The sequence below is a fragment of the Manacus candei genome, unplaced genomic scaffold (genome assembly GCF_025592945.1).
Source record: "Manacus candei isolate 608988 ecotype Guabito, Panama unplaced genomic scaffold, ASM2559294v1 h1tg000024l, whole genome shotgun sequence".
NCBI lineage: Eukaryota > Metazoa > Chordata > Aves > Passeriformes > Pipridae > Manacus > Manacus candei.
In genome coordinates, this window is record NW_026138072.1 from 1090335 (window position 1) to 1109457 (window position 19123).

The following is a 19123-nucleotide window of genomic DNA, read 5'->3' on the forward strand; positions in this document are numbered from 1 at the left end:
TTACCTTTTAAGACATTCTAATCATAAAAAAAGAAAATTATGGACTGTATTTTCAAAACTGTCTTGGTGATTCTTGTGCAAAAATATTGCTAGTAACCAAAATCCAGTATTTTGACATGACATACATTTACAAAAGGCATCAAAACTTCTATGATGCCTTTGGACACAGCACCATGGTCTGGTTACAATCACACAACAAATGAGCCATTGCAATTGTCTCTGGTGCTCACACTTAGCCTGCTGCAAAGGCACAATAACGTGACAATATTTAACTTTCTCACAGTGAGCTAAGTAGCACCCCCTTAACCTGCTTACTAAAAAGATAGCCATTCAGGACCAGCTGATGTGTTGTCATTAGTTTTACTGCAGTAACTTCGTATGTATTGGGACCATAAATATCTGCCACTGAGCATGCGAACATGTACATAGGTTTGACAGCTGTGACCATCAGACATAGGCCTTACTGAGTTCTGCATAATATGCAAATCCCAAGGAGGTGGACATCCTCAGAATACATCTGGTCTCATCAAAGAGCCACCCAGCATGCAGGCTGTGGTGCTTTTCTTGCATGTTGTATATTTAGTCAATAATGATGAGGTTACTTTGGAGGAAAATACTTTTTTTCTCACCACAGAAAAGGTGCAGCCAAATGCAAAAAAACAGTGGCCTTGCCCCTAACAGTGAGATGTCTTAGCTAAAGACACATCCTGGATCTTCCTTACATTTTTTATTCCCATCCTTGTTCTATTCTTTACAGTAATTTTTTTTTAAAGTGTGAATTTTGCTTTTGTGCTAAAATTCAAAATTGCAAAGAGATCATGTGGTCTAACTTGACTTTAGTAAGGTTTTTGACACTGTCAACCATAACAACCCCATGGAACAACTGACAAAATACAGGTTAGACAATTGCACAGTGAGGTGAATTGAAACCTGGCTGAATGGGCAGGCCCAGAAGGTTGCAATCATCAGCACAAGTCTGGTTGAAGGCAAGTCAGTAATGACGTACCCCAGAGGTCAATACTAGGACCAATACTGTTTAACAATTTATCAATGACCCAGTGATGGAGCCGATGTTGAAGCAGAGTGGTCCCTCAGCAAGTTCATAGGATTTTTCTGTCTGGAGAAGAGAAGGTTACTGAGAGATCTTGTATCAGTACCTGAAAGGGCCGACAAAAGAGCTAAAGAGGGACTTTTTACAAAGGCATCTAATTCTAGGAAAAGTGGGAATGGCTTTAAACTGCAAATTAGTAAGTTTAGATTAGATATTGGAAAGAAATTCTTTACTTCAAAGGTGGTGAGACACTGGAACAGGTTGCCCCAGGAAGTTGTGTTTGCCCCATTCCTGAAGTGTCCAGTGCCAGGTCAGATGGGGCTTGGAGCCACCTGGTTTAGTAGGTGTTCCTGTCCATGACAGGGGGTTTGGAACTAGATGATCTTTAAGGTCGCTTCCAACCCAAACCATTCTATGACTAAAAACTGGGAAGAGTGGCTGATACATGAGATGGTTATACATCACTCAGAGATACCTGGATGGACTGGTGGATTTGTCTGAGAGAAGTATCTTAAGTTCAGCAAGAAGAAATGCAGAGCTCTGCATCTGGGGAGGAATAATGCAAGGCACCAGTACATGCTGGTGGCTGAGTGGCTGCAGAACAGCTCTGCAGAGAAGGACCTGAAGGTCCTGACAGGCAACGAGCTGACCATAAGACAGCAACATCTCACAGCAAAGGTGGCCAACAGCCTCCTGGGCAGCACTCTGACAAGCACTGCCAGCGTGTGGAGGGAGGTGATCTCTCCAAACACAACACCTGTGAGGCCAAACCCAGAGTACTGTGTCTTGTTCTGGGTTCCCCAGTACAAGAAAGAGATGGACTTACTGCAGTGACTCCAATGAAGGGCCACAAACATGATGAAGGGATTGGAGCATCTCTCAGATGATGACAGGCTGATAGAGCAAGGACTGTTTATTCTGGAGAAGAGAAGGCTCAGAGGGATCTTTTTCATGTGCAAAAATTGCTGATGGGTGTGAATGAGTACAGCACCAGGCTCTTCACAGTGGTGCTCAAAGACAAGACACCAGACAATAGGCAAAAACGAAAAAAACCCAAGACATTTCCTCGGAACAGGAAAACACTGTTTTCTGTGAGGCTGGTCAAACATATTGCCTTGAGAAACTGTGGAATCCCTGTGCTTGAAGGCTTCCAAAACCTGCCTGGACATGGTCTAGGGTAACCTGCTCTAGCTGACCTTGTTTGAGTAGAAGGATTGGACTAGAGGGTTTCAAGAGGTCCCTTCCATTCTGTATGAAAGAGGAAAAATTACTAATGTGCTTCATGATTATACACAGGTCTACTTATTCAATTCAAATTTGCATTTCTGATGCTTGGAAGGTTAACATATCTCTTTCAAAAGAGGCAAAATATTTCATCAACATCCTGAGGATGGATGCAGGTGAACAGTGAAAACCATCATGCACAAAAACGAGTGGTTCATTTGCTTGCCACGCATTTCAGCGTTACCTCCATACAGACAGCTAGTGCTTTTGTTTTCAATAGCAGCAAAGCCCTACATGTTCTATTGAAGTAGCTTCTGTTCTCTATCAGCCTTGTTTCCTTTTTCTTTCCTAAAAACCTAACAGAAGTGTAGAAAAAACATGCCCTTACTTTTATGGAAATGGGACATGCCAAGGTCAGAATCAGAGCATCTGATTCTCATCTCTTTATATGAATTCAACTCCTCTAATCTGCAATCTTTAAAATCCAAGCATGTGTTAGTAACTACAAATGCAGTTTACTCATACTGGAACATTAAACATAAGTAAGAGCCTAATATTTTTAACATAATGATTGTCATTTCCCCTTGCAAGTGCTGGGCAGGAATACATTTAATAAATAATTCATCTCATGGTTATCCTAATGATATAAATTATTTCTGAAGACATGGGCCCAGCTTAACTCAAAAATAAAAGCTTGTTCAAGAAAAGAAATGTATTAATCTTATCTTGGTAACTTTTCCTGGATCTCCTGTCACAGAGTAAAGATCTCCTCTCCTTTACATACTAACAACTGTTTCATCTCCGTTCCTTTGGACACAGTTCTTGACTGTTTGTGCCATCATTTCTCACTATGCCTTTGGCAGCTTTCCCTTCTGGATCTTGCAGCTCTTGACATTCTCCATTTCAATTCTAACACTGGGTTCCTGTCACTCTGCATTACAGATATGCTTGAAAGGCCTTGGCAGCTTCCCTCAGGGTGCTTCTGTCATAGGCCCACTTTGGGGTATGCTCCTGTGAAATCAGTGATATTTTTGACCATAAATTTTGAGGAGCTTGAAAGTTTGTATTCAATATCCAATTCTCAAAAGCACTTTCATAGCATGACTGAAATTGACCCCTTTCATTTTCTGATCACAACATGCTCTCCTTTTCTGTAGTCTGATATCTGATCCATTTTCATTAACATCCAATCAATCAGCAAACACCTGGGCACAAGTATATTCCCAAAACAGAGGCTTTGTGGAGATGAAAAGGGACAATACAGTGACCAATATGCCTTGATTCACAGTAGTAAGCTAAAAGAAAAGTCACAGTCCTTGTACCTTCATCAAAGGTTTACAAAATAAATATAAGTTTGCTTGGTTTTCTTTCCCTTTTTAAATTTATTTACTATTTTTAAAGAAAGGCTATTTGACATTCAGTTCAGTCTCTTTGCTTTAAGCAGTCTCCACCAAATCTTTCCAAATCTTTTCTACTGGGTGATCTGTTAGCAAATTCTAGCATGCCATGGCAAGGTTCTAGCCAATGGCTTGCTAGCTTTTCCCAAGAGATGGAAGCTTTTCTTTTCTTTCCATAATCCCTTCCTGGCCATACAGTCTCTCTCTACACTTGCAGTTCCCCAAAACTCAAAACTCCTTTGAACCAAGTGGTTTTTTCCCCTGTAATTTATTTCTGTCAGGTCAGTGAATTTAATGGACTCATAGAAGGATTCAGCAAATGCCAGAGCTCATGCAAGGTACCTCATGAGAAGTGTAGGTCAGGAATATTCTCTTTATGACAGTAAGCTATGAGATCAGCCCTGCCTTTCTTGTGAAATGGCAACAGGAGACTACTTAAAACAGTTAACTCTCTACCTCAGAACATGCAGTTGCAGCTTTGGGCTTGCAATTTGCAACTGTTTAATGCACTCCTGAAAACAGGCAGAGAGAGAGACAAGAATCTAAAACCACGTAAAGTTATTATGTCACAGCTCTTTATAATGTACTTATCAGATAACAGTACTAATCCTTCCAAATCCATCCTCATTATATAGGGAAAAATTTAATCTAAATCTGTGAAATCTGAATTTCTCATTATAGAGTTCCATCAAATTGTTTTCAGAGGTTATTTCCTTTAGGAAGAAAGCTAATCCACAACGATAACCTCATGAGCTAACAGCATATTTCCAGACATACCTGTGATCATACTTGATATGATTAATGGCAGAATGATGAGTTTGAGCATTCTCATCAGCAGTTCCCCAGGAAAGGAAAAGTAGACTTTATCCAAGTTAGACAATTTGCCATATTCCCGTACCAGCACGCCAACTCCAATACCTAAAAGGGACATAAAAAATGTGAGGCAAATTAGATGTAATTTACAGTAGAGACATGGGGAACAAGGAGGAAAAATAGTAGAACAGTAAAACAAGAAGAGCAAGCAGTAGACATATTTTTACAGCTATGGTGGAACTTCTAAGGTAAACCAGACAAGAGATGTTTCCTTTTTGGTTCTATGTATTGATGATAAGCAAATTAATAACACATATAATTGTGAATTTGAAGGATGTCTCCAGGTATGTCTTTGGAAAAATCTGATTATGTCCTCTGATTACCAGTCCAGTCCAGTAGTGATTTTTACCTGCCTTCTCTAGCTCTAGAAGACTCCTGACTAATATTAAAAAAAAATAAACAGAATATATAAATGCTACCAAACATTAAAGAAAGACAGTGATAAAAATACTTTCGATGATTTGTATTGGTGAAAATAAGGCTACCCAGCGGCTACAGTTTCAGTAATTGCTGCTCTATGTAATTAGAAAAGAGTGTGACTGTAATCATTAAATTAATTTAATAACTTCCAGGAAATTCATCAACAAAAATACACTCCATATATTTCACACTCATTCCACTACACAACCAACCTACAATACCAGACTGTAAATTCAATCAATGATTGAGTCATGGCACAAGGCACTTTATCTTTGGATTAAATGAATTATCAGATAGTTCTAGCTACTGTGACAAATAAAAGAGTTCTACCAAAAGAAAATAAAGGCCAAAAGACATAATTCTTCAGTTTGACAGGCAATATCTTTATTTTCCATTTCAACATGATTTTCAGATTAAAATCACTGGTATAGGAAATGTGTTCATCAGCATTTAGAAAGGACTAAGAACTGTTGCTTCACATAGGAACTTTGTAATGCTTTAGTCTTGAATAAACTGAGTATCAAGAAATTCAATTTCTAACTGGATCCAGTGAAACAGCAAGTCAGAAAAGTCAGAACCCTTCATTATCCACTGAGTGCTGAAAGGTCTTATTTGCACTAATGAGGCTAATGGAATTATTTACACCCCTCGTTATTTTGGGTGGATATTTTGCAGCAGAATTGTTACAACAGAAGAAGGTGCTACCAGTCTACCTTTACCAGCCTCAGTGGCTCATGTAAACTTACAGCGGCTCAGGAAAGCTGCTAGTGCCCAAGCCAAATGCACCTCTTCCCCAGCTAAATTTTTGATGGTGTACAAGGCATTTAAGTTAGACACTGCCAAAGAAGTTGGTGTATGGGTTGACTACACAGGCTTATAAATACCATTTGTTATTTTAACTGATTGATGTTGTGGAGACAGACAATACCAGTAGGTTCAAAACCAAATTTAGGCAAATCCATGGAAAACTGGTCTGTAGCGTTGATATTGAAGGAAACAAACAGGGATCTCAATTCTCCACTAAATATGAAACTCACTGACATTCTCTTCTAGGAAGCAAGGAATTTTGCAAAAAACCTCCCTAAAGATTCATCATGGCTGTGGTTTGTGGTAGTTCACACCCTATTTGGTTGTTAGTTGATGCAACTACCAGTTACCTTCAAGACCTTGTCTCTAAGAGGACAAAAAGATAACGAACCATCTTTTATGTGCTCTATCTGCACCTGCAAGATCAAGCTAAAAAGAAAATTTGGGCAGATTATAAACTCCTACCAAGTCTTTCCTGTTAATAAACAGACGGAAAATGAACAAGTTAAGCTTCCAAGTAAATGAGCTGCTTTAAGCAACTATTAAGATTTCTGATTTAGGTATAATTTGTGCCTGTGAACATGCACAGTTTAAATTCCTTGTAACAATCTCGGATCTTAATAACCTTGAAGATATTTGCAATATTATGCAAATGATATCAGTGAATGATAAGTGAATGATAAGACACAATGATCTCTATTTCTAATCTAGTGACTGAATTAGTTGTGTTGAAAATAATTACTCTGCACTTTAAGATAAGCCCAAGTGAGATAAAATTCCATCTGTAAAATGGTTACATATATTCAAGTTACTTTGATCCTGGAAGTACCAGATAAATAGCTAAATCTAACCATACAGTTTATCTCCATGTCTTCAGAAAATTCACACAATTTAGTGTAGGCATTTACTTAAATTACAGCAAGACTAGACTGCATGTTTATGGAAACTTGTATAATGCCACTTTATTCTGAGCAGGTGTGACTAGGACACGTTCTAACCCATCTGCCTTTCATTCTAGGTGATGACTCATATTTGACCAGCTGGAAGTTGGATCATTCTATATTTGGCAGGATTGCTAGCAGGTACAAAGATTCACCCTCATTTTCATTCATGCATTGCATGCTCTTTTCCAATTTGTTAGATTTCACTACAAAAACTTCCTACATGCTCTCCAAATTTTAGCAGGGCTTCCTTAAGCTTTTCCACACACATATTTTTATCTGCTTTGTATCTTTGTTTTTGTTTTTGTTTTTTGGTTATTATTTATGTAGTGGCAATAGCTGAGAACAGAGTTCCTCACTCCAAAAATCTCCTGAAATTACGTTATTGCTCTCAATTTCTTGTTCATGCAATTTCTTTACCAGACAGAGCACTTATATGCTAGTATCTAGCATATGCTGCTTGAATTTATCATGAGAATATAAGAAATTTTACTTTGTAACATTAACAAGAGAAGGCTAGAAACTTAGCAGAATAAAATTGGTTATGTACTTGAAATGGGATAAAACTTTTTGATCCTCATCTCAATACCCAAGTTCAACTGGAAATTTCTTCCTGGGAATTATAACACACAGAAAGTGCAGCCCAGCGTAAACATATTTCACGTGGTCACCACTGCTTTTAGCATCACATTGATTATAGTAGCCCCTAGTAATTATAGATGAAAGTCTTACAAAATCTCAATTTCTCTACATGAATGCTACTGATACACCACCATTTCTGAAATTAAAATGTGCTTGCTTCCAACAACCACAAAACACATTACAGTAGGTAAAATCTTTTCTATATATTAGGATTCTTCCTTTCTTTTAATTAATCTTTTTTTTTTTTGTTTATGGAATAATTTACTACTAATTTTTTGAAGAGCAAAACATCACTTTCCTGCTTGCCCTCTTCATCTTTCCTCAGTTTCAACCACTCCACCTTTCCTCTTGTCCATGATAAATTGTTTTTATTTATTTTCTACCCCCTCTCCTTGCTTTTCCTTCTTGACGTACATGGCTAAGTTGGATTATGATTTTTACTACAAGAGCAATCCTATACTTAGAGCTAAATGACACATACTGCTTAAGGTCCAGACTTCTCTGTGAAGAATGATGGTGGAATAAGCTGCACAATCCCATGTTTTTAATTTAATTTTCTAAGGTAAATATATCCTTGCAACTGCGCATAGTACAGCACATGCCGTATATCATGGTGCGTACATTTTCTCTCCCACCAGCCACCAACACAGAAAGCAAAAGGTGCAGTCTGGGTCCCTGGGATTGGAACATGTGAAAAGGCTACAATTCTCTTGTCTGAACCCATATGAAACAAACATGCCTTGATTCCTTGTCACTACTCTCCCAGGTAGTCTTTTTACAAGTGTGGTAACAGACATAAAATCCTTCAAAGAAAGGCTGTAAATGAGGACTAAGACAAGTGAGGGATGAGTATGAGAAGAACAAGAGAAAAAAAATCACTGAAAATGAGCATACCAAGAGAAATCTGTTGGCACTCATCTTTCAGGGAGAACTAGAAGTCTCAGCTTAAAAAGCTAGGGGAAATACATGCTGCTTCTGTATGGGATGAACTGTTTTTTGGTGTGTTACCCAGGCAAAGGGGAGAAGAAAGTGCTGCAAGGAGTTAGCTACCACCTGCAACTGGCTGCACTGTGTGAAGCACTCAATCCATCACATCTGCCAAGCCTGAGGCTTTCCAGAACCTAGGAGATGATGGCTATGTGTAATCAGGTGTTAGAATCAGTCTGGCCTGTGTATGTACCATAGAAATTAGGTAAAATGTGATTTGGAAGACTGTTATGATGAGGGTTCTGCATATTTGCAAAGTTACTTTTGTGACATTTGGGTATCTGGTGAACAGTCATTTATGACAATCTGCCCTTCATCTAGAGTGTCTTTTTGCATATTGCTGTTCTTCCCAAAATGCTCTCTAGGTAAAAAGGTAAATTATTTGTTTGGGAACAACTATAGGGCTGTTACATTTTTCTTCCAATAAATACTGTGTTGCAGTTCATGACACAGATTTGGAAATGAGTGAGAAAAAAGCCACACATTCTGTTCAAACAAATTGCACAATCTCTGGGCTCGGTGACACACAATGGGGAGTGTCATAGATTGTCCTACAGCTATCGTAAGCTTGGAAGAATGTGCTAGCTGCTCAGCAGCCACCTGAGCAAACAAACGTAGAGACCATTTACAATTTTTCAGGAAGTGATGGCTAAATCCTGAAGTCTTTTTTATATAGTTATATATATATTATAATAACACAATTCAGATCTTGAATTTGAAAACTCAGAATGCCTGAGTACCTGAATCAGTTAAGGACATGCAATATGTCATGACTGTACTTACTTGCTTACCATCATTGCCACTGTGGATTAATTGTTCTTCAAAACTTGATTACATCTTTGGTAATAAGACAACATGATAGTATGCTCCTTTACATTCTTTACCTTCACTCACAGGTAAAATAACTCACAATTTACAAACTAATAAATGAAGTCCATGTATAGACATGCCTGCTCCTACTTCTCCCTGAAAGTGAATATAAACCAGATAAAATTGGTATCTAACAGATAGGACTCCCTAACATATTATTTGCACTCATGGATGAGAACAGCAGTTTGGGATGCATAGTGTTAACTGGTAGGGAGTTCTCACTCCATCAGTGTGCACAACATCGAAAAAACAGCAAACCACCTTCAACTCCCACTGACTTCATCATGGGAACAATCCTTATGAAGGAACCATAAAGACAAGGAGAAAAGAAATCCATCATATATTTCTGCAGAACAAATAATGTGTTTCGCAAAGTTATCTTTTTTGAAGTACACCATGTAGATCTTTGAAAAAAAAGAATTGTGCTATTTATTTTTCCTGTTTTCTCATGACTCCAGAATGCAAAAACTTCCTTTCACTGGAGAAGTTAGTGACTCTGGCTGATACTGATAGACATTGGGGGAAATATAGGGATTTTGCTTTGATGCAGCATGGAAAGAAGAAATGTCACATGGTTCAAACCTGGTATTATTTAACTGTACTGTAGCAACGTGGACTGTGCTATTAACTAAGTGATTAAGCTCTTCATTATTTCACATGATTTGCTGTACACATGCTAAAACACAATTACTCTTATCATATTGGTGGGTCTCAATTGGATTAACTTTACAGCAGATATTTCATGGAACTGAAAAGGCAAACACAGTTCACTGGCTTGATTTGAAACACAATACAAAACATTCAATATAAACATATCAAATTGTAGCACAGGCAGGCAAGATTTTTGGAGCCCCTGACACATTCTGAGTCCTTTAGTAATATTCTGTAAATCCATTTTGTCTCTGTTCTCTCCACAAGAGTTTCTGTTATCACTGGCTGTCTCGTAGCTACAAAGAGATACACAGTGTCAACTACAGAACACTAAAAGAGTGGATGTAGAAGAATATATTACTTATAGTAATACTTATAAACTTAGTCTTTCAGCTTATTAATTCAGCTCTCTTTGCATTATTTTTAATACTGTTATGCATTTTACTGTTTTACACTCTACTTGACAATGTACCTCCCAATAAATATACTAATGTTGATTAAAAAAAAAAATCTTAGAAAACTGCAGACAACTACTGAGGTAGGATTTAGAGTCTCAGGGGTATAACTGCATGGCAACTGATCTCTGGATGCTGGATACTGCTTGCCCAGACTACCAGCTTGCTTACAAAGACCTGTGAAGAAAAGTTCTCTCAGAAATATTCCAGAAGAAAGTTCCCAAGTCAGATCTTGGTCTACTGAAGAATATTTAGCACAAATGTACTAGAGGAAGATGTGCCATTCCTCTGCCATGGTGAGACCCCTGATCCTCTCTCTGATTAACCTGCTGAGGAGTGCAGTGGTTGTAAATTCCTTCACCTAAATAACACTGTCATCTGACTGCAGTGTGAGGAAAGTTCAGGTAGACAGTGACTCCCTGTGATGGACCTTCAGGAATGAAGGCAAGGTGGAGTGCTGGCCAGAGGGAAGAAAAACCAGCTTCTCCAGTGTAGGCATACTCCCTTTACTCAGAGCAGGTGTGAAGGCTACTGCAACCAGCAAACCCACCTAACTCCTGCTACTTTGTGTGCCTCAAGAGCCTGCAGCAGTCAATAACAACACAGTGCTGTGCTGTGCTATGCAGCCCTGCACAGGACCTACCTCACCCTTAGTCAAATCAGGGACAGTTAGTTCACTCAGTCAGGAAAAGAGAAACTGTGGCCATTGTCCTGTGACTATGTGTGACCACACTTCCCCTGAACACTGAACCAGTGCTGGCCCAGAACATCCATGTGCAGATGGCTAACCAGTCTGATTATTTAACAATGTCTCCTACTAGATTCTCATTTTCCTCTCACTTATCTAAACATGCTGTAGATGAATTTCACGTGTACATATCTTTCAGATTTTTCCATATGCAGATGTAATTTCTACCTGAGAAAGCCAAGATAAAAATATACAGCTGTGGGAAAAAACTTTATGATTGTGCTTCATCTAGCTAGAACTGCTGTAGAGAACCTACCTACAGGAACATAAAGCCCATACCACGAAAAACAGAGAAGTACTGTGAAGAATTAATTCCTTGGTTAGTCCATAACTCCATTAAAATAAACTAAGTTGTGTCAGAGATATAATGTGTTTCTTTCACAGTTTTTCAACAAACTTGTTGACTTACTAGATTTGTGAAGTACTGTACTTATAACCTTAACATAATAAACAACACATTACCAAGATTATGTCATAAATTAAGTAATCTGAGGGAAATGACAGTTCTTTCCCTGTAGCTATACAAACTACATTTCTGCATGAATTTGGATGTGTTCTGATGAAAGCACCTGTTCTTTTGGGGAATACTGTATGAAACTCATTAAGGTTTCAGGAAGAGTGAACTCAAACTGAAGTACATGCAAAGAAGGACTTGTAGAGTGATAAAAAGAACAAGGAGCCCACCTTTTGAAAGGAGATTAAAGAGCTTGGTTTGTCCAACAGGGATGAGTGAGGTAGGAATACAAAAAATGGTTGAATAGCAGAGAACGAGCAATATTTTAACTAATGGATGCATAGTGAAACTTAATACCTTTAGACTGGAAATTTTAAGGCTTTCAAAAATCAGACTGATCCTAGGAGGAGGTGCAACACCAAGAAGCCTATCCAGCTTTAAGATGGAGCATGATATCTTACAGAATTTTACCTAAAATGTTGTAACCTGAAGCAGCAGTAGACTAGATATGATAATTCAGGAGGTATCTTTCTATCTCATATTACTGTGTTTTACAGTAAGATTGAAATGTAACTTGAAAACAGTAATTGTCCTTCTTTTGCAGACCTTCCCTACAACCCCTTTCAGTTGATATTTCCAAAACCATTACCATTCTCCCAACCCACCTATAACGTGACCCTTCTTTAACTATGACCTCTCTCCTCTGCAGTCATCCAGACATGTACAAGTCTTACTGCCTCCTTCATGTCTCCAAATTCACTTATTTTATAAAACAGTGCTTTTGTCTGGACTCCTTTTCTCACTCATTTCAGATACTGTCATGTCTCCAGTCCTAGCATCTAACGTTTTGCTTATATAGTCTAACACACTACAACACCATTGGCACCATTACAATGCCACTCCAAAAAAATTAAGAACTTCTCACCCTTTCCTGTAAGAGCCCACTGACTTTCTGTTCTATTTCCACATCATTTGATTGCTATCCCAAAGCTATATGAGCACCTTTGTACATCCTGGATAGCCCAAGAGATATTAGCTCAATAGAGCAGATCAGGAAAAACACATCTTCATTTAAGACCCCTGGAACACAAAAGAAACTAACGGGCTGTCAATGATATAAAAAAGGCGAAACGCTAAGAGTCTGTCAGATTCTGACCCTTGTAACAGCTTCTTTGATGAGAGAAAAGGACAGTAAACAGGACATACTGTTCTAGCTATCCCACTGCTGGAAAGGCAATGGAATGATTGGGACTCAGATAAGCAGCTGGAAAGGCAATTTAGTGGACACTAAAGATAGACAGATAGTAACATGCAGAAACATCATTATTCTGAGACTAATAAAGACATCAAAGCTCTGAGAAATCAGATACATGACCTAGAAAATTAGCTCAGATTAAGCAAGGCCAGGTTGTTTCCCATTCCAAAAGCATGAAAGGACCACAAAATTTGGAGCACTCCCTCCAGTACAGCCCTTATCTTCAGCATAATACAGGATACAGATGTGATCTCACAGAATGAGATAATGTTGTGGGACTGTAAGTACAAATGCCTTGCTCCAATCCTATGAGGCTTTTGTGGAAACAAAAAAATAATCAAAAATTTGCAAACAACACAAGCATTGTTTGTGAGTAGTCTCAACCTGAACATTATCTATTTGCTGGGGTATATATGATGAAAGTGTCTTTATGTTTTGTTTCTAAGACGTAAACAGAAAAGAAAACAAATATTTTTGTGATTGTCATATTTTCCCTTAAATAATACTGGTAAATTGGACACAATAATATTTTTCTGGTATTAGTATTGGTGATATTGTTTCAAATGGAAAAAAATAATGCATTGACTTTGGTAGTTTTAGGGCTTTCTAGAGTGTAAGTTGGCCTTAGGCTCACCCTTTCCAAAGTTTCTTTCATTTTAAAGTTCAGCTCTAGTGATAGTTTCACTTCACTCTCATAAAGTGAAATTGAAGGTTTATGTTAAAACAAATAATAAAACAGGAAAACACTTTGCATGACAGGAGAACAAATGAAAGATGGGGTTTCTTTGCTTCAAAACAGCTCAAGAGCAAATGAGGCATCATGCTTAACTTCCTTTGGATTCTTTCACTGGATGACTTTCTGGCTCAGAGCGTTTTTGATCCTCAGTAGTATGTGAAGCTCTCAGATGACACTGTTAGCCCTTCTGCACTTATACTTTCTGTCTTTGAAATTAAATTCAGACATTTTCTCAGAATTGCTGGGTTTCACACATTTCTGAACACATCCCATTCTATATCAAACTGTGTGCAAGTGCAGCAGAGAAGCGCAGAGAGGTAGGCACCAAAACTGTCTAGAGAGGCATAAAAAGTCATGTGTCATCTATTCTGTTCTAAGGCACACCAAGAAGAAACCAGAATCCTCTGTCAAATTTCCATGCTACCACAATTGATTCAAGATGTCTGGACTTCATTTGTTATAAGTTCTAAATTAGTACAACGTTATGCTTCAGAATGTAAGAAAGGAATCAGATGCTTGCTTTACAACTATACTTGTGATAAACTCATGAAGTAATAATTCTCTTGCTTTATTATATCCCCCTGAATTTATTTTCTGATGTTTTTGCTAGTGTATTTTCTAGTGTAAGAGATGATTGATCTGTTTCATTGTTCGTAACCTTCCCACCATACTGTGCAAGAAACGAGAAATGGTATTGAAGACAGCCTAAACTAAGCTAACAGGCCACTTCTTGGTAAAGGTAGAAGGAGGTGGAAATGAAAAACAGTGAAACCTTACTTCACATCCAGAATGGGTTTTTGATTTTTAAATTACGTTTGCCAGAGACAGAAGCAACTCACCATGAGAAACAGAAAGACTTTATAGGTTTGTGGGGTTTAGGGGCTGCAGGCTACATTTACAAAAGAAACGCAGGAGAACGGTGAGCTCCCTGGATTCAGAGTGGCTTTTTGCATGGTAAAAGGCCATCAACACAGTGATAAGTTACTAATTGTTCTGTTGTTGTCTTCACCCTGTGAGACATTCAATGAGGAACTACCGATTTTAAAAGCAGCTGTCAAATCTCCTTATGTCTGATTACAGAGGGAGCATTTCATTTAGCAGGTGTGAATACACCTGACTTACATGGGAACAAAAAAAAAATTCCTATAGGGAGATATTACTACTTAATATTACAATATAAAATAATAACTTTCATTAACATTAAAGAGAATAAATTTTTGGCATATGAACTGCTATAGTGGTATCATAAAGCACAAACCAGAAGATCCAATGGCTGCTGCACTCATCAAATCCTGGCAAAATACTATAGTCACAATGTGACTATAGTCACAATACTCAGAGTTTCTTCAATGCTGGTGTTACAAGGGGAACGATGCATATTTTAATCCCACTCTCAAATGCGGAGAGAAAAGGAGGTCTGATGCCAGCCTCAATCTTTCAACATGGGAACTACATAAGCAAAGGGTCTGATGCTGCAGAAACTGGATAAACTTCATTTCAGAAGTGGAAAAGTCTAGTATTCAGGCATGCTCCAGCCTGAACACCTGACCTCCACCCTTTCTCAGTCGCTTCACTCCTGCCTCACACCCCCGCTTGCTGCAGCTCCGCGTTTTGCCAGTTCTCCGTTTGCCCGGTCCGCGGGCTGCCCCGGAGCCACCTCGGACAGCTCCCGCCGCCCCTGCGCCGCCCCGCCCGGCTCCCGCCTGCAGGCCATGGCACCCAGGGGCCCTTTCTGAGGCGAACAGCATGAGCAACACGTCCATAAGTGAAGAACAGAATGGAGGAGGAAGCTAATGGCAGAGCACACAAGTGGTCATCACTGCCTCGCACTGAAATACCTCCGACGAACACGATCTATGCCAGGCTGAAGGAAGGACGCCTGCAATTCACAGTCTCCTGTGACTGGTGGCTGTATCTACCTAAATATTGCATTTCTCGCATCTTCCTCGTGACTACTTGAAGAATTTCAGTGCACATGTACTGTTGAAGAAAGCCCACTTCAGACAGTCTACTGGGGGAGTGGGAGGAGGGGGGAAGTAACCTGTAAATTTAGGCAAACTGAATACCTCAGAATCGTGTTCCCCCACCACAGAACTGCTACAAAAAAAAAAAAAAAGATAATGGTCTAATAATTTTCAAAATAAGTATTAAAAAGGAACTGCAACCTTTTTGTGTATTTCTGAGAACATCAAAAGATCTCTGCTCTAGGACAGTGTGCTACTGCAACTCAATGCCTCAGATCATATGTAGGCATGTACCCTACTAAAGGGTAGGCAAATCACCTACCCTTTAGTTTCCACTGTAAGAAAAAAGCTGTTCTGCTGAAGAATTGCCCAGCATTACAAGCTATTAGGCGATGACACACAGACTAATGAATGAGCAAGTATTTATACATAATCAGCCTTTTACTTTCATGACTGGTTTGGTTGTATTGCAGCAGTGACCTCTTGGAGACAAGGCAATGACAAAAAATAGATGCTCCATGAGAATCCTGTGAAGTGTGACTTAAACTCTCCGTATCCAATTGCCCTTTGGACATGGGTTTCAGGGTGAGTAAATTTCAGGGATATTTCTCGTTTATTTTGACTTGATTGTAGAAATTGGAAGCAATGTAGCTTTCTATATGAAAGGCTGAAGAAGCACTTGAGGTAGGTTGACTTTTAAACTGCTTTAATCAGCTCAGCTGCTTTGGGCTCAGTAAGGCCAGTAGAGCAAAAAGATGCAAGATATGTCTCCTTTTGCAGGTATCTGCGTGAGGCTGCTACTCTCATAGTCACAGATCTCTCCACATCAGTTTGGTGGTCTGAAACAGAATGCTAAGGTAAGGAAAATAACCTCTTCAGCCTTGAGTTTTGTTTTCTTTGAAAAATGCATTCAGGTGTTTTCACAAAAAAAAATGTGACACTCAAGATGCCTTGTGTATAAATTTTAAATTATCCCCTACTCCCCACGGCTATAAAAGAAATTCAAATGTTTTTGAGAACGTAAACCACAGGCAAAGAGTTGAAAGCTTAAAAGATAACACAGAATCATTACTCTTGAAGGAGGGTTTTTCTCCTGTTTCTGTCTCTTGTCAGAGATGCACATAAGTAATTGGGAAAACTTTTGAGCTTAGTAAGAGTACTAGCAAAGATATGCATATTTCAATTGGATGTTGAACATGGCTTGATAATGATGAGCAAAAATCATGATTCCTTATGACAGTGTAGGAATATCAGATACTTTCTAGCACAGCTGGACAGCTTACATAGCATATTTTCACAGCTTGCTGCATTTGTTATTTCCTCATTCATCATACTTTTCTGAAAAACCTAAAGGTATGTACTTCTTTCAAAATCATGTGCTACTCTTCTGCTCATAAATGGTAGTGTTCCTCCAAACTAACTAGATTAATAACCCTCAGTACAATTTCCCAGAGTATATAAAAATGAATTTGCAAATTTAATTATGAAGGGTTTGTGGACTCTAGGTATACTACAAACTTTCCTCAAGCTGTAGTAAAACCAGAACACATGATTCAACTCCATCTTTACAAGGGTTTCACTGTTCTTGCATACCTTACTGAAAATGCAGCAGATAGCTAGCTACATGTAAAATGTAATTTGGTTCAAAGCTCCTGGAATTCTTAAGAAGACTCTCTTTGCCAATATTCGAGAGCTCCCCTGACTCCTGGACTGTTAATTACAGTGTACCAGAAGCCCAAGGACACAGGAGGCATCTGTGTGCTTGCCACTTTCTCACTGTGAATTCCCATTGGGTATTAGGGGGATTGGGGTCATTATTGTCCCCAGAGTTCCCGTACTGCCAGACTTTGTGGCTCCCAGAGAAATTTAATTTCAGAATGATCCACCTATAGAATCATATCACACACTTCAGTTCAAACTATAGTCACTGAAGATAATGCAAGGGGAATTTTTCTTAACCACTTCTGTAACTGGGAAGGAAGTATGTCAGCTCATAGAAGGGCACCCGACAGGAGTACGTGAAAACGTAATTGTACACACACAAACACAGGAGCATATAGATACTCCTCCAGTTGTATGGTCACATTTTCAAAGCAAGCCCTTAGCACTTGGTATACAGAACTCACAAGAACCTTTCCACTTACGAAAGAGGTGAAAAAGAATGGATATCTTTCAAATACTGAATACATCAAAAAAATTGCACGTGTATACGTAAGCATAGCTCTGATCACAGCTTATAAATAGCTGGGTAGAATTCCAAAATAATAATTCTCTCCTGAACAACTTTGCACTGAAATAGGTATGTTCCAGCCAAAATGCAAATTTGCAGAAAAGTCATCTGAAAGAGAACCATCAGATAGCAAGTTAATGAAGTATTTAAAGCAGCACTTCTCTGCAGTAGCAATAATGCGAAGGAAGCTCTCCAAATAATCACCAGAAAAAAAAAGGAATAAAACGTGTGTGACTAGGGCCAAAATTATGTCCTATGGAAAAGACTCTTTGTCCAAGTCCTTTGATGCATTTTCTTTGCCCTCTCTGCCCACCTATCCTTAGTAGGATGGTGTACAAGTCATTTCCCCTTCAGAAACTTGTTGACATGTAGGGGAGAAATCTTCCTATCTTTACAATGGAGCCCCTGAAAATCCCTCTGAAAGCTGGGTGGCATTGAGAAACTTTTTACCCTGAAAGCTCCTCTGAAAAATGGGTGGCACTGCCGAACTCCTCAGTCCCCCAAAACTCCCCTGAAAGATGGGTGGCACCGCAAGCTCTTCCACTTGCAAAGCTCGCTTGGGCCATCAGAAGCTCTCCAAAGCCACCACCAATGCTCTCCGGCCGTGCAGCCTCGCTCGGCGGGGCTGTCCCCGCAGACTCACGGAAGGAAGGCGCCGCGGTCCCCTCGGGGGCTGCGGACGCCGCCCGGGGAATAGCCCGCCCTGGGGACCTGCAGCACCGAGGGCTCACAGCCCCCGCGCCCGTCCTCCACGGCGCGGGTTCACGCCGCCGATCACCGACCTTTGCCACACGGGCCGGCGGGACAGGAGCCGCCCGGCCAGGAGAGCCCCGGGCCCCGCTGCCGACCCGGCCGCTCTCGGGTACGGGCGCCGCGTCCCCCGCGCCCAGCGCCGCTCCCGCGCGGCCGCGGCGGCACCGCAACGCTGCGGAGCCGCTCCCCGCGGCGGTGCCGGGGAAGGGCGGCCGGCCCGCCTCGCCCGCCGCTCGGGTGCGTCGTTAGCATCGCCCCGCGCCGCCCGGCCCTGCGGCCGCCCCTCGCCCCGCCGCAGGCTCCGCTCTGCGGCCGGCCGAGGCCGGGTCGTGCCAGCAAGGCCGGGCGGGGGGCGGCGGCGCCGCGCTCCCTGCCGGCCCCCGCGCTCACCCGCCAGCACGGCGGCCACCGTGCTCAGCAGCAGCCAGTTCCTCCTCACGAAGCTCGGGCAGAAGATTCCCTTCTTGATACTCTGCGCCATGGTGGGGGGCGGTGGGACTGGGGCGCTGGCCGCCCCGCGAAGCCGTGTGGAGCCGGGCCAGGCCGAGCCGAGCCGAACCGAGCTTAGCCGACCAACCCGAGCCGCCTGCGTGCGCTCCGCGGGGCTGCGCGCCTACCGCGAGGAGGCGGAGACGTTGCGCTTCACCTGGCAACGGGACGGAGAG

The 19123-nt window shown here is 40.6% G+C and overlaps 1 protein-coding gene across 2 annotated transcripts in view; it reads right to left on the bottom strand.

The window, feature by feature from the left end:
- The window catches only part of SLC1A1 (solute carrier family 1 member 1), a 51527-nt gene extending 32422 nt beyond the window's left edge, over positions 1 to 19105 (bottom strand). The window contains exons 1-2 of one of the 2 annotated variants that reach the window (XM_051788412.1): positions 18849 to 19104; positions 4450 to 4590 (exon numbers count right to left, since the gene is read on the bottom strand). In XM_051788412.1, the coding sequence (XP_051644372.1) occupies positions 4450 to 4590; positions 18849 to 18939 (232 nt within the window). In that variant the 5' untranslated portion in view covers positions 18940 to 19104. Of the gene's footprint in view, positions 1 to 4449; positions 4591 to 18848 lie in introns of both variants that reach the window. The other variant, XM_051788413.1, reaches the window with a different exon arrangement.
- Positions 19106 to 19123: the final 18 nt, after the last annotated feature.